Here is a 13961-nt window from a genome sequence, read left to right as displayed (position 1 = left end):
GGGCGTTAAAAGAAGGGGTAAAATGTGGGAAAGAGAGGATGCAACGACCGTCCCCTGCCTGACAAGTCCATGGTGGCGTTTGGGAGAGTTGTGGTGAAATTTGGTGCAAGTGCGGCATCACTAACCCATGTTACTGCTCTGGCCTTTCTTTATGTATGTGCATGTGCCGATACCTTTCTATTTGAAGCGTCATCGAGGCCAAGGATGAATATCATAACGCCACGCCTTTTCACCATTTGGTCTAGCGGTTCTAGGCGCGCAGTCCGGAACCGCGCGACTACTACGGTCGCAGGTTCGAATCCTGCCTCGGGCATGGATGTGTGTGATGTCCTTAGGTTAGTTAGGTTTAAGTAGTTCTAAGTTCTAGGGGACTGATGACCTCAGAAGTTAAGTCCCATAGTGCTCAGAGCCATTTGAACAATTTTTTCACCGTTAAGGAGGAAGGTTGTAGACACCGTTGAGCCAAATTTCAAACTTACACGTCGCAATAGAAGGCAATTATGTGGTTTTGAAAAAGTGGTACTTTAATTGTTTTTACGGAGTGGTCTGTATTCTTTTCCATCACAATAAATATTTTTCCACGCTAGGGTGTCAGGTATTGCATTACCTGATAAGTTCACACGGATTTTTATTTTAAACATTGCGCGCTTCCACCGTCATTTATTGGTCACTATCAAGCAAGCTATTAGAGGCCTTCTCTCAGGTATTTAACCAGTGTGATAGCGGATTACAATTGCGGTAGTCATGTAAAACGCAATGCTTATTCGTTTCCAGGCGCAGTACGTGTACGCTACGGTGGAGCAGGGTGAACTGGAAGGCGAAATCCAGCAGACCATACTGGGGACCACCTACCGCCGATTCATCGCCGTTCCGTTCGCTGAGCCGCCCATCGGGGAGCTGCGGTTCGCGGTGAGTAGCAATGCCTGCACTACAACGGCGGCGCATCAGCTGCAATTAACGGGTGTTCTGGGTCTTGTTTCTGGCTTTCCCGGAAGAATATTCGGCAGAATGGCATATCATTTTCCTGCACTTCGTATGGGACATTGGCCTTACATCATGTACCCGACAGAACAGGACGGAGAATTATTAGGTAACTGTGACTTTGAAGAATCGGACCGCCAGACCATACTGTCCGGGAATGTATTCATTCGCATCACCGAAAGTGGAAGAGCTGAAATAGGGAATGGAACAGTATACACTGAGATGACAAAAGTCATGAGACTGCGGTATGCACGTACACAAACTATAAAAGGTCAGCTGTCATTTGTAGTCAGGTGATTCGTGCAAAAAAGTTTCCGACGTGATTACTGCCGCATGATGGGAATTAACAAACGTTGAACTCGGAATGGTAGCTGTAGCTAAATGCATGGGACATTTCATCTCGGAAATCGTTAGGTAATTCAATTTTCCGAGACGCACAGTGTCGAAATGTGCCGAGAATACCAAATTTCAGGTATTAGCTCTCACCATGGACAACGCAGTGGCCGACAGCCTCCACTCACAGACCGAGAGAGAAAAGCGGTATTTGAGAAGAGTTGTCACTGCTAATAGACAAGCAACACTGTTGAAATGTCGCAGCAATCAATGTGGGACGTGCGAAGAACGTATTCGTTAGCACAGTGGGGCGAAATTTAACGTTAATGGGCTAAGGCAGCCCCCGACCTGTCTGAGGGCCTTTGCTAACAGACGACATCGCCTGCAGCGCCATTTCTGGGCTTGTGACAATACGGATTGGACTCTAGATGAGACGAAAACCATGGCTTGTCAGATGAGTTCCGGTTTCCGTCAGTAAGAGCCGCAGGCCCCACAAAGCCCTGAACCCAAGTATCAATAAGGCAATGTGCAAGCTCGTGGTGATTCCATGATGCTGTCGGCTATGTTTACGTGGAATGGAATGGGTGTTCTTGTCCAACTGAACCGATCATTGACTACTTGGAAACCATTTAGTGCCATTCATGGGATTAATGCTCCCAAACCACTATGGAATTTTTATGGATGACAATGCGGCATCTCACTGGGCCACAGTTGTTCGCGACTGGTATGAAGAACATTCTGGACAATTTGAGCAAATGGTTTGGCCATCCAGATTGCCCAATGTCAATTCCATCGAACTTTTAGGGGACATAATAGAGAGATCAGTTCGTGCACAAAATCCTGCACCGGCAACACTTTCGTAATTATGGACAGCTACAGAGACAGCATGGCTAGATATTCCTGCAGGGGTTTTCTAAGGACTTGTTGAGTCCACGGTATGTCGAGTTGCTGCACTACGCCCTCTGAGGGCCTACCCTGGGCCAACAAGGGACTTCATGGATGCGACTAACAGTGCAATCGATTATATTTCTAACCTAGATGTTTGTTTGTGATATTGTAACTGCTTTGTGTGTTATGTACTTTTAGATTTTTCATACGTGATTTGTACTTGCCATACGCTAAATAAATAAACTACGCCGGGAAAAAGGAGGTCGGATACGATACTAATAGGTATGCAGTGACTTCCTTCATCTCACTGTAGAACATTGCATGAAGTTAATCGCTGTGGCGCCAGATAAACAAAGTAGCTAAATAATTGTCCGCGAGGGATTCGGAGATAAACCTCCAGAAAAAGATAACTACGGGCTCAGAATAAGAAATTAATTATAGCAAAAATAGGCATAAAATGTTAAGTAATACAAAATGACAGCGAGAGTATGTGGAGTATACTCCCCTTACTAGTGATACATTCAACCAACAATTTTTTTTGTTCACCAGAAGATATATTTTAGGACATTACATTATGCAAGTTCTTACCTTGCTTAATAGCGATAACTGACAAAGGTGAAATTGTGCAATAACGGTCCAATATACCTGAGCCCTGAAACAAGTAGTCCGCGGGAACAATCTACATATGTGGTTACGAGTTCCACTAATTTCAGTATGAAGTTAATACAAATGTATTTGTAATGTAAACTTTGCGATTAAGTCCCCATGTAATTAGGCTCTAATTTTATCTTGGTTTCCTCTACTGCTTGCTCACTACACAAACTGAGTAGCATTGAGGATAGTCAAGAGCTGTGTCTCTCCCTCGTCAACCACCGCCTCCCTTCCATGTCCAACGTACGACTCTTGTAAATGCTGTCTGGTTTCTGTACAAGTTCTATGAGGGCAAGTCAGTAGGTGAGGACAGTTTATGTTTCTGCTCCACGGGTTGACAGCAAAGTCTCAGTAATTACTTATCTTCTCTTACTGTCGTTCTCGTGCATCAGGTGTATCGGTACAGCGAGTATCTTCATTTAAAAGATTTCAGGGTATTTCGTTATGTGCGACAGTTGTTCGTGTTCTGTAATCTGAAGGGATTAAAGCTGTGGACATTATACACGGAATGAATACGAAGGCTGATGAGAGCTGTGCTAGCGGACTAAAAACTTACCAGTGGACAAATCACTTTACAATTAGAGGTGTATCCGCTGCGAAGAGAGTCCTGGTGTACCTCCGCTTAGAAAAGGGACGGTAACTTCGAGACAGCTGAGCAAATTGTTCTCGTGCCAGAATTTGTGATACAGTGCACGAACTGATCGTTTGCCACACTTCATCACATGCAGTTTTCCGAGTATTTCGTAAGTATCGTAAAGTTTTTACTCTCTGGGTACCACATCAACTGACATACAAACACAAACAGAAACGCATGGAAATGTTGGAATCATATTTAAAGGGTTTTAAAAAGGAAGGATGACATTCTCAGTCGCGTAATAAGCGTCGTTAGTTATGGGTATGTTAAGCAGATTATAGATTAAACGACAGAGTATGTAACGAAAACCTCCATCTCCGCTTTCAGAAGGAAATTTCAAAAGTCAAGCTTCTCCATGAAAGTTGATGATGACCGTGGTTCGGGATATTAAAGATCCGCGGCTGGTTCATTACTTACTTAAAGGTCAAACGGTGGTTAGTGACAGGTACTGAGAGCTAGTATTAGATCTGAAACCCAAAATCAAAACGGAGAGGTGCGGGAAATTTCAGAAGGTGTGATTTTGCTTCAGAATAAGACCCGCCATCATTCAGTTGAAAGAACAATCCATTGCGTTCAAAATCTTCGACCTGGAATACATACCTGACCTAGCTTCAAGTGATTTTCACTATGTAGGCCAGATGAATGTGCACCTGTAGGAGGAGTCCAAGTGTTCTTCAGAAGACGGTGTTGGAAACTTGACAAGAGATGGACCAAGTGAAAAGAGGTTGGCGGAGACTATGTAGAGAAATGAAATTACTTGCAATGTGTTTCTGCAATAAAAATTTAATTCTAAAGAATGCCTTTACTTGTTTATTTGCTCTCACGGTTGGCCTTATAGAGAGGAAAACAATGTCAGTCTTCGTGAGCTCATGTACGAGCGTTAGTCATGAAGATTTGCGCTGTGGAGTCACATTAATGTGACCACCGCCTATGTTAGAAGTGAACATGCAATGACCACTCACAGGCCGCAAGTGGCAGTTCTAGCAGTGGAGCGTATATAAAGTGCGTCAAGGGGACGCGCGAAACAGTGCAGCCGTTGTCGTGATGTGGAAACCGAGCGATTTATTTGACGTTGAAATGGGCGGGATTATTGATTTTCGGGCAACGCGGAACTGTTGAGCAACTAACCGTCCAGATGAACCAACCACTCCTCAACGACCGTCTAGAGAACATTGCTGCCTATGGGCCTCCGCAGCAGACACCTGTTACATGCATCCATGCTGACTACTGTTCATCGGCGACAAATGCTGGAAATTGCACACCAGTACCGCAACTGGATGTCCACGGTGTGGCAACAGGTGCCTTTTTCAGATGAACCACTTTTTATGATCCATCGTTGGCATGTATTGCGCGAAACGTCTGAAAGAAAACACCCTGTATGCGTTATGGTCTGAGGAATATGTTAGTGGCGTTCCCTGGGTGATCTAGTCATTCTGGAAGACACAGTGTACCGACACAAGTGTGCATCTATTCCTGGGAGCCATGTCTCCCCCCCCCCCTTCCCCGCCCCACCTATGCAGTTTATTTTTCGTCGGCATGATGGCATCTACCAGCAGGAAGTCCATCGCGTCACATTGCACACAGTATACATGTACAATTCGAAGAGCACCAGGATGAGTTTAGCGTACTCCTCTGCTCACCAAACTCTCTGGATTTAAAACCAATCGAGAATTCGTGGGATCACCTCGATCCGGCTGTTCGCGACATTGATCCTCCAACTGGCCACAGCACTGCAGTCGACATGGCTCGACATCCGTGCAGCGGTCTGTCACTCCCGCCGGAGGTTCGCGTCCTCCCTCAGGCATGGGTGTGTGTGTTGTTCTTAACATAAGTTAGTTTAAGTAGTGTGTAAGTCTAGGGAACGATGACCTAAGCAGTTTGCCCAAATGTTCAAATGTGTGTGAAATCTTATGGGACTTAACTGCTAAGGTCATCAGTCCCTAAGCTTACACACTACTTAACCTAAATTATCCAAAGGACAAACACAAACATCCATGCCCGAGGGAGGACTCGAAACTCCGCCGGGACCAGCTGCACAGTCCATGACTGCAGCGGCTCAGACCGCTTGGCTAATCCCAGTCTGGTCCCTTAGGAATTCACACACAGCGGTCTGTGCTGCAACAGGTGATTTTTCAGGTTTTTGACAGGTGGTCATATTAGTGTGACTGGACTGTGCTATTATAAACTCGAAGAAATCAAGCTCTGGCCATTAAACCTGGTGATATACGAGGGTAACTCCAAAAGAAATGCACACAATTTTTTTTTAAAATTCATCTACAGTGTGGAGATACATCCTTTAGGAACAGTATTTTCATTTCTCCACATAATTTCCATCCATCTCCACTGCCTTACGCCATCTTGGAACCAGCGCCTGTATACCCGCAAGGTAAAATTCTGGACCAACCTCTTGGAGCCACTGTTTGGCAGCGTGCACTAGGTAGTCATCATCTTCAAACCTTGTTCCACGAAGAGAGTCTTTCAGTTTCCCAAAGAGATGATAACCACATGAAGCCAGGTCAGGACTGTAAGGCGGGTGTTTCAGGGTTGTCCATCCGAGTTTTGTGATCGCTTACATGGTTTTTTGACTGACATGTGGCCGTGCATTGTCATGCAACAGCAAAACATCGTGCTTTTGACGATGTGGTCGGACACGACTCAGTCGAGCTTGAAGTTTCTTCAGTGTCGTCACATATGCATCAGAATTTATGGTGGTGCCACTTGGCATGATGTCCACAAGCAAGAGTCCTTCGGAATCGAAAAACACAGTAGCCATAACTTTTCCAGCAGAAGGTGTGGTTCTGAATTTTTTTTTCTGGGGTGAAGTTGCGTGATGCCACTCCATTGATTGCCTCTTCGTCTCTGGTGAAAAATGATGGAGCCATGTTTCATCACCTGTCAGAATTCTTCCAAGAAATTCATCTCCACCATTCTCGTACTGTTCCAAAAGCTCGCTGCATACCGTTTTTCTTGTTTCTTTGTGAGCCACTGTAAGCATCCTAGGAACCCACCTGGCACAAACCTTTTTTAACGCCAACACTTTCAGTATTCTGCAAACACTTCCTTCCCCTATCCCAAAGTAGCGTGACAATTCGTTCACTGTGATGTGTCTGTCAGCAGTCACCAATTCGTTAACTCTCTGTACGTTGTCTGGAGTGTGTGCAGTTCGAGGTGTGCCGCTGCGACGACAATCTTCAATATTGCCGTGCCCGCTTTCATCGCGTAACCTGCTTGCCCACCGACTAACTGTACTGCGATCGACAGCAGCATCTCCATACACCTTTTTTAACCTTTAGTGGATGTTTCCACCGTCTCGTTTTCACAGCACAGGAATTCTATGACAGCACATTGCTTCTGATGAACGTCAAGTGTAGCAGCCACCTTGAAGATATGCTGTGACGGCACCACTCACGGGTACAGGTTGAACTAAGTTTGAAAACAAGCGGCAAGGATGTATCTACACACTGTAAAACTTTCACACATGCAGAATGAAAACCGTATTTTTACAAAAATAGTGTGCATTTATTTTCGAGTGACCCTCGTACTACGAAATATTGTCTTGCGATGCCTCCTCAAACTTATTTGCTTGGACTGTTGAAACAAGGTCGTCTACGCATATGAAGCTTTTGCACATCTTAGGCCATGGTTGGTCGCTGGTGTATACATTATGGAATACAAGAAAGGAAGGACGATTAAGGTTTAACGTCCCGGCGAGACTGAAGGCATCAGAGACGAAGCAGAAGCTCGTTGTGTTGCAAGGATGGGGAAGGAAATCGGCCGTACCCTTGCAAATGAATCATCCCAGAATTTGCCTACGGCGATTTAGGGAAATCACAAAAAACTTAAATCTGATGGCTGAATGCGGCTGCCGGATGCGGATTCGACCCGTCGTCCTCTTGAATGCGAGTTCAATGAGTTAACCACTGCGCCATCTCGCTCGATTAAAGAGTACAGGACACAAAAATGTTCCTTGGTTCCTCTAACGATTTCGTATTCTTTGAAACTCAACAAAGGACCTTTTACTGTGCAATAAAGTGTCAGTTATATTTGTGAAGCCACAATAATGTCATAATGTAGGTCCTCTGGAGCACTATACAATACTGAATTGCATCATAGGCTGAAGATAGCGTCATAAAAAGAGCTCCGATGGTGTCACCTGTTTGAAGTCCGTCCTCTATGGAATGGGCTAAATTGTGCTGTGCAATTCGTTCTAGATGTGAAACCTGCCTGTCCCGTCTTAATGGATTACGAAACACAGACAGTTCAAAAGAAACCCTTCAGATACCTTATACAGAAGACGGCAAATATGATATTGATGCATAAGTCCTAAGCGTTTTGGTTTTGCATGTTGATATTCCGGTTACTAAGAGTTTATTTACCGCTTGTCATTTTAATATGTAGTACATTGCTGCTATTTGAGTTTATATACTGTCATTTTGTCATTTGGAGATACTGAGTGGAGCTCTGGACGCTGGAAAATGGAGTGACAAGTGGAGAAATCGGAACATTTGCGACATATTCTTCTGTTTGAGTTCAATAAAGGGGTGAGAGAAGCGGAAGCAGCCAGAAACACTTGCGCCATGTATAGGAATACTGCCATTGGACAGAGGATGGCAAGAAAATGGTTTCTCGTCTTAAGGAGGATCGTTTTGACACTAGTTGGCTGGCTCTGAGCACTATGGGACTCAACTGCTGTGGTTATCAGTCCCCTAGAACTTAGAACTACTTAAACCTAACTAACCTAAGGACATCACACACATCCATGCCCGAGGCAGGATTCGAACCTGCGACCGTAGCAGTCGCACGGTTCCGGACTGCGCGCCTAGAACCGCGAGACCACCGCGGCCGGCCTTGACACTAGTGACTCGGTGTTTGATGAAGATCGTTTAAACGCATTTATCCACAATGTTGCACATCAATGTACTCGAGAACTGGAAAATGTGACGAACTGTGACCATTTCACCATTGTGCGACATTTGCATGCAATGGCGAAGGTTAGAAAATCGGGTGTGTGGGTACCGCAAGCTCTAAGCCAAAATTACATAACTCAGCGGGTGGCTATATGTGCATCTCTGCTTGCTAGTCATTAACTGGCTTGTGAAAAACACCGAACATTCCTATCCTGTAAATGGTCTCATGAAGCTAATGTAAGTATAAGAAAGTAATTGGCAGAGCCCAAATAAAAGAGCAACTTCCCGTACAAGAACCTGCCCGCATCCACAAAAGATATCGTTATGCATCTGGTGGAACAGCGACTGTGTTATGTACCACGAATTGCTTCCCCGAGGTGGAACCAGCACTGCTGACATTTATCGTCAGCAACTGAGCCGTCCTGCAGTCGGAATCCAAGAACAACGATCAGGAATACTGAGTGAAGTGAAGCTACCTCAGGATAACGACCGCCCGCATTCTGGTAGAGTGAAAGAAAAGATACAAAGGAGTTGTGTTGGGATGTCATTGAGCACACACCTCATTCACTTATTTTGTGACCTCAGATTTTAACCTTTTCTGCTGTCTATATAACAACTTTCACGGAACATCCTTTCCTGATGAAAATGCGCTTCGAATATGGCTAAGCGAGTTCTTCGCCTCAAAATCACGTGGTTTCTATAATCGCGAATCGAAAAGTAACACCAGCATTGACAAGCTGTTGTAAATAGTGAAGGAAACTACAGAATAATACACTTCTGGCCATTAAAATTGCTACACCACGAAGATGACGTGCTACAGACTCGAAATTTAACCGACAGGAAGGAGCTGCTATGATATGCAAATGATTAGCTTTTCAGAGCATTCACACAAGGCTGGCGCCGGTGGCGACACCTACAACGTGCTGACATCAGGAAAGTTTCCAACCGATTTCTCATACACAAACAGCAGTTGACCGGCGTTGCCTGGTGTAACGTTGTTGTGACGCCTCGTGTAAGGAGGAGAAATGCGTACCATCACGTTTCCGACTTTCATAAGGGTCGGATTGTAGCCTATCGCAATTGCGGTTTATCGTATCGGGACATTGCTGCTCGCGTTGGTAGAGTTCCACTGACTGTTAGCAGAATATGGAATCTTTGGGTTCAGGAGGGTAATACGGAACGCCGTGCTGGATCCCAACGGCCTCGTATCACTAGCAGTCGAGATGACAGGCATCTTATCCGCATGGCTGTAACGGATCGTGCAGCCACATCTTGGTCTCTGAGTCAACAGATGGGGACGTTTGCAAGACAACAACCATCTACACGAACAGTTGGACGACGTTTGCAGCAGCATGGACTATCAGCTCGGAGACCATGGCTGCGGTTACCCTTGACGCTGCATCACAGAACCTGGGTGCACGAATGGCAAAGCGTGAATTTTCCGGATGAATCCAGGTTCTGTTTACAGCATCATAATGGTCGCATCCGTGTTTGGCGACGTCGCGGTGAACGCACATTGGAAGCGTGTATCCGTCATCGCCATACTGGCGTATCACCCGGCGTGTTGGTATGGGGTGCCATTGGTTACACGTCTCGGTCACCTCTTGTTCGCATTGACGGCACTGTGAACAGTGGACGTTACATTTCAGGTGTGTTACGACCCGTGGCTCTACCCTTCATTCGATCCCTCCGAAACCCTACATTTCAGCAGGATAATACACGATCGCATGTTGCAGGTCCTGTACGGGCCTTTATGGATACAGAAAATGTTCGACTGCTGCCCTGGCCAGCACATTCTCCAGATCTCTCACCAATTGAAGACGTCTGGTCAATGGTTGCCGAGCAACTGGCTCGTCACAATAGGCCAGTCGCTACTCTTGATGAACTGTGGTATCGTGTTGAAGCTGCATGGGCAACTGTACCTGTACATGCCATCCAAGCTCTGTTTGACTCAATGCCCAGGCGTATCAAGGCCGTTATTACGGCCAGAGGTGGTTGTTCTGGGTAGTGATTTCTCAGGATCTATGCACCCAAATTGCGTGAAAATGTAATCACATGTCAGTTCTAGTATAATATATTTGCCCATTGAATACCTGTTTATCATCTGCATTTCTTCTTGGTGTAGCAATTTTAATGGACAGTAGTGTATTGACGGCTAAAGTGTCTGTTATCTATATCCGTTGTGCTTATTGAACATATGCAAAAACGCTACGAACTTATGCACACTTCGGTTTACTCCATATTTTTTTGAGGTGGCAATTAAAACCTTACGACTATTCCTCACATCTTGAATAATCCAACAAACGCAGCCTCGTTCCCTGTGGTTCAGAGAGAGTGTGACTGACGAGTCGTCTCTGGTGCAGAGGTCTCGGCCACCAGCCAGCTGGGAAGGCGTCCGCAGGGTGCAGCGCGACTTCCCGGTGTGCCTGCAGGTGGGCGCCGGCTCCGAGGACTGCCTCTACCTGAACGTGTTCGTGCCCCACGAGGCGGCCACCAACGCTAGCGAGCCGCTGCCCGTGCTCGTCTGGATCCCAGGGGGCGGCTACGAAGGAGGCGGCGGCACTCAGGCTGACTTCGGCCCGGACTTCTTCTTAGAGCACGGCATCATCGTGGTCACCATCAACTACCGGCTCGCCGCGTTCGGTGAGTCACTTCTGCAAACTTTCCTTTGTGTCCGTATCGGCTGAGCTGTTGTCACGAAATTCAACATCTGAGCAGAACCTTGGTGAGCAGGAAAGAAGACGACTAGTGTGGCAATGCGTAGTACAGAGGGGCAGTGTACCACGTGACACACCAGCAGCTAGCTTCGCTCTGCCGCGTCTGTCTGTAGCGTGCGGCTCGGGATGCACGTAGAAAATGTAGCGTTGATTTTCGTATGAGGTACCAAATAGCTGCTGCTGTATCAGAGATGCGCAACCCCGATACGTAGATGTCATTTTGCTGGATCGAGAGCCCTGCTGGGATTAGGGCGAACGAGAAAGCTAAGCAGTTGACTAAGGACTAGAGTTGCGCTCTACCGAAACTACAGTTCAGCAATTTCGGGACTGTACATAAATGACGTGGTAAATGGTAGGATTACCACTAGTATTAATAGCATTGGTAGAGAAAGAAACGTAGACGAATGTGCGTAAGAGAAATTTTGATCCGACTACTTCTCTCCGTTTTTTGTTTGTTTGTATTGCACGTAATTAGAACCGCATATCGTACGATGTTAGTCTATTAAATATTTTATACCCTTACACAATATAAATATCATTTTATGTGTAATGCTACTTGGTTGACTGCGTAACTTCTGCGCTTTTATGTAACCAAAGCAATTATTTTTTATGCAAGTACAGTTTACGTTGGCAATCATAAAAATATGTATGTAATTATTGTCATTGCGTTGTACTCAGTAGAATATTCTTCTTTTTGTCAAAAGGTAAGACTTCTTTGTTACTATCGATAAGTGCGAAAGTTGTGTATGCCTAACAGAAACCTGTTTTGTATAATCTCGACGAAGCACTGAAGTGTTTGATATACAGGGTGTAAATTTTAAGTTAACAAGCCAGAATAACTCAAAGCATAAAATTCAAACGAAAAAATGTGTAGAATCCAAAGTTGATTATTCTCGAGGGGGACATCTGCTGGTGCTAAAATTAGCCCCGTGGGAGTGGGGCGGGAGGCAACTTTAAAATTTCAAATGGAAACCCCTATTTTTTATTGCAGAATCAGATTCTACATAATAAACTACGTACATTTTGACTTAAACATTTGTTTTGATTCTTGGTAGTTGGCGCTGTAATTCAAGAAAATCCATGTTCTCATTTTTGCGTGGAAAATGGTTACGGGTGAATAAAAAATACTTATTTACTTCGTAAACTAAAACTCTCCCTCTCTCCCCATAGGGTGGGGTTTGAGAGAGAGGAATTAGAGTTTTACAAATGTTGACCCAATCAGAATCTGCGGAAAAAATTCATATTTGGGTCAACATTTGTAAAACTCTAATTCCTCTCTCTCAAACCCCACCCTATGGGGAGAGAGGGAGAGTTTTAGTTTACGAGGTAAATAAGTATTTTTTATTCACCGGTAACCATTTTCCACGCAAAAATGAGAACATAGATTTTCTCGAATTACAGAGCCAACTACCAAAATCAAAACAAATGTTTAAGACAAAATGTACGTAGTTTGTTATGTAGAATCTGATTCTGGAATAAAAAATGGGGTTTCCCATTTGAAATTTAAAAGTTGCCTCCCGCCCCACCCCCAGGGGGGTTGGATTGGGGTGGCGGGCTAATTTTAGCACCAGCAGATGTCCACCCTCGAAGATAATCAACTTTGGATTCTACACATTTTTTCGTGTGAAGCTTATTTTTCAGGTTATTCTGATCTGTCAGCTTAAAATTTACACCCTGTATACATCTTTTGCCTTTTTTTATTTTATTTATTTTACTCCTTTTTGAGGAAATTGCGTTTTCTACCGCTGTCAGGAGGATAACTTTGCAGGAGAAAAATGTTCTGTAGGTTATGCAGCCGTGTGTATATTCTCACTCGCCGCTCTCGGTTTTTAGGGGAACGTAATAAGAGATTGATAGCATTCGCAAACGGAGCGATCGAAATGAAGTAGCGCACAATAGGTATGCAACACTACTATAGGCAGGTGCTGCAGTTACGATCTTAACTGACCAAAGCTACTAGGAAAACTACCATATTTTACGCTTACGTACGACACTCTATGGTAGTTTCACGTCTCTACTAAGGACGCAACGACAAATGGAGTACAAGAGCGATGCAACCCACCAGATAGTGTCTTTCCAGTAGTTAGAGACGTAACCAAAAACTAATGGAACAGGGCATGGGAGACCGAAGATCTGCATTAGGGCATCAATTACAAACATGTCCATTCGCATCTACTGAAGGCCCAGTGGTATGTTGAATAGCGGGCATCTAGCATAGGTAATGAGATGGGAGGATAATTGCCAGGTCGAATCTCGACCACAGCTGGTACTGACACCACCTTTCTAGACTACTCGTACCATCACCATGTTGCAACTCTGCGGAGCTGCAGGAAATTACATTTTATTCAGCTGCCCTCGATACAGAACGGAAACCGAATGGTAGTTTATGGATGCATCAGGCGCTTCCTTCTCATATGATTATACTATTTTTTCCCAATTTAGACTTTTATAAATTAGCAATAGACAGTTCAGTTGAAGAGGAATGAACTGACATCTCTAAAAACGGCAATCACAGAAGTCGAAAAGAAAAGCATGGGTACAAAGAAGGTAACTGCGAAGAAACTATGGGTAACAAGAGAAAAATTTCAATTGATTGATGAGAGAAGGAAGCAAAAAAATGTTCAGGAAAATTCAGGAATACAGAAATAAAAGTCACTTAGGAATAAAATAAATAGAAAGTGCAAGAAAGTTAAGACGAAATGACTGCATGAAACATGGGAATAAATCGAAAAAGAAATGATTATCGGAAGGACTGACTAATCATACAGAAAAGTCGAAACAGCCTTCAGTGTACGTGAAAGCAAGGGTGGTAACATTAAGAGTACGACACGAATTCCACTGTTAAATGCT

At 44.6% G+C, this 13961-nt stretch overlaps 1 protein-coding gene across 1 annotated transcript in view; it reads left to right on the top strand.

The window, feature by feature from the left end:
* The window catches only part of LOC126198498 (venom carboxylesterase-6-like), a 109365-nt gene that overhangs the window by 18616 nt on the left and 76788 nt on the right, over positions 1–13961 (top strand). The window contains exons 2-3 of the mRNA XM_049934872.1: positions 775–909; positions 10758–11037. Coding sequence (XP_049790829.1) covers positions 775–909; positions 10758–11037 — 415 coding nt within the window. The remainder of the gene's footprint in view (positions 1–774; positions 910–10757; positions 11038–13961) is intronic.

The sequence above is a fragment of the Schistocerca nitens genome, chromosome 8 (assembly GCF_023898315.1).
Source record: "Schistocerca nitens isolate TAMUIC-IGC-003100 chromosome 8, iqSchNite1.1, whole genome shotgun sequence".
NCBI classification, from domain to species: Eukaryota; Metazoa; Arthropoda; class Insecta; order Orthoptera; family Acrididae; genus Schistocerca; species Schistocerca nitens.
Note: the sequence above shows the minus strand (reverse complement) of the source record. Positions and strands in the feature narration are given on the sequence as shown.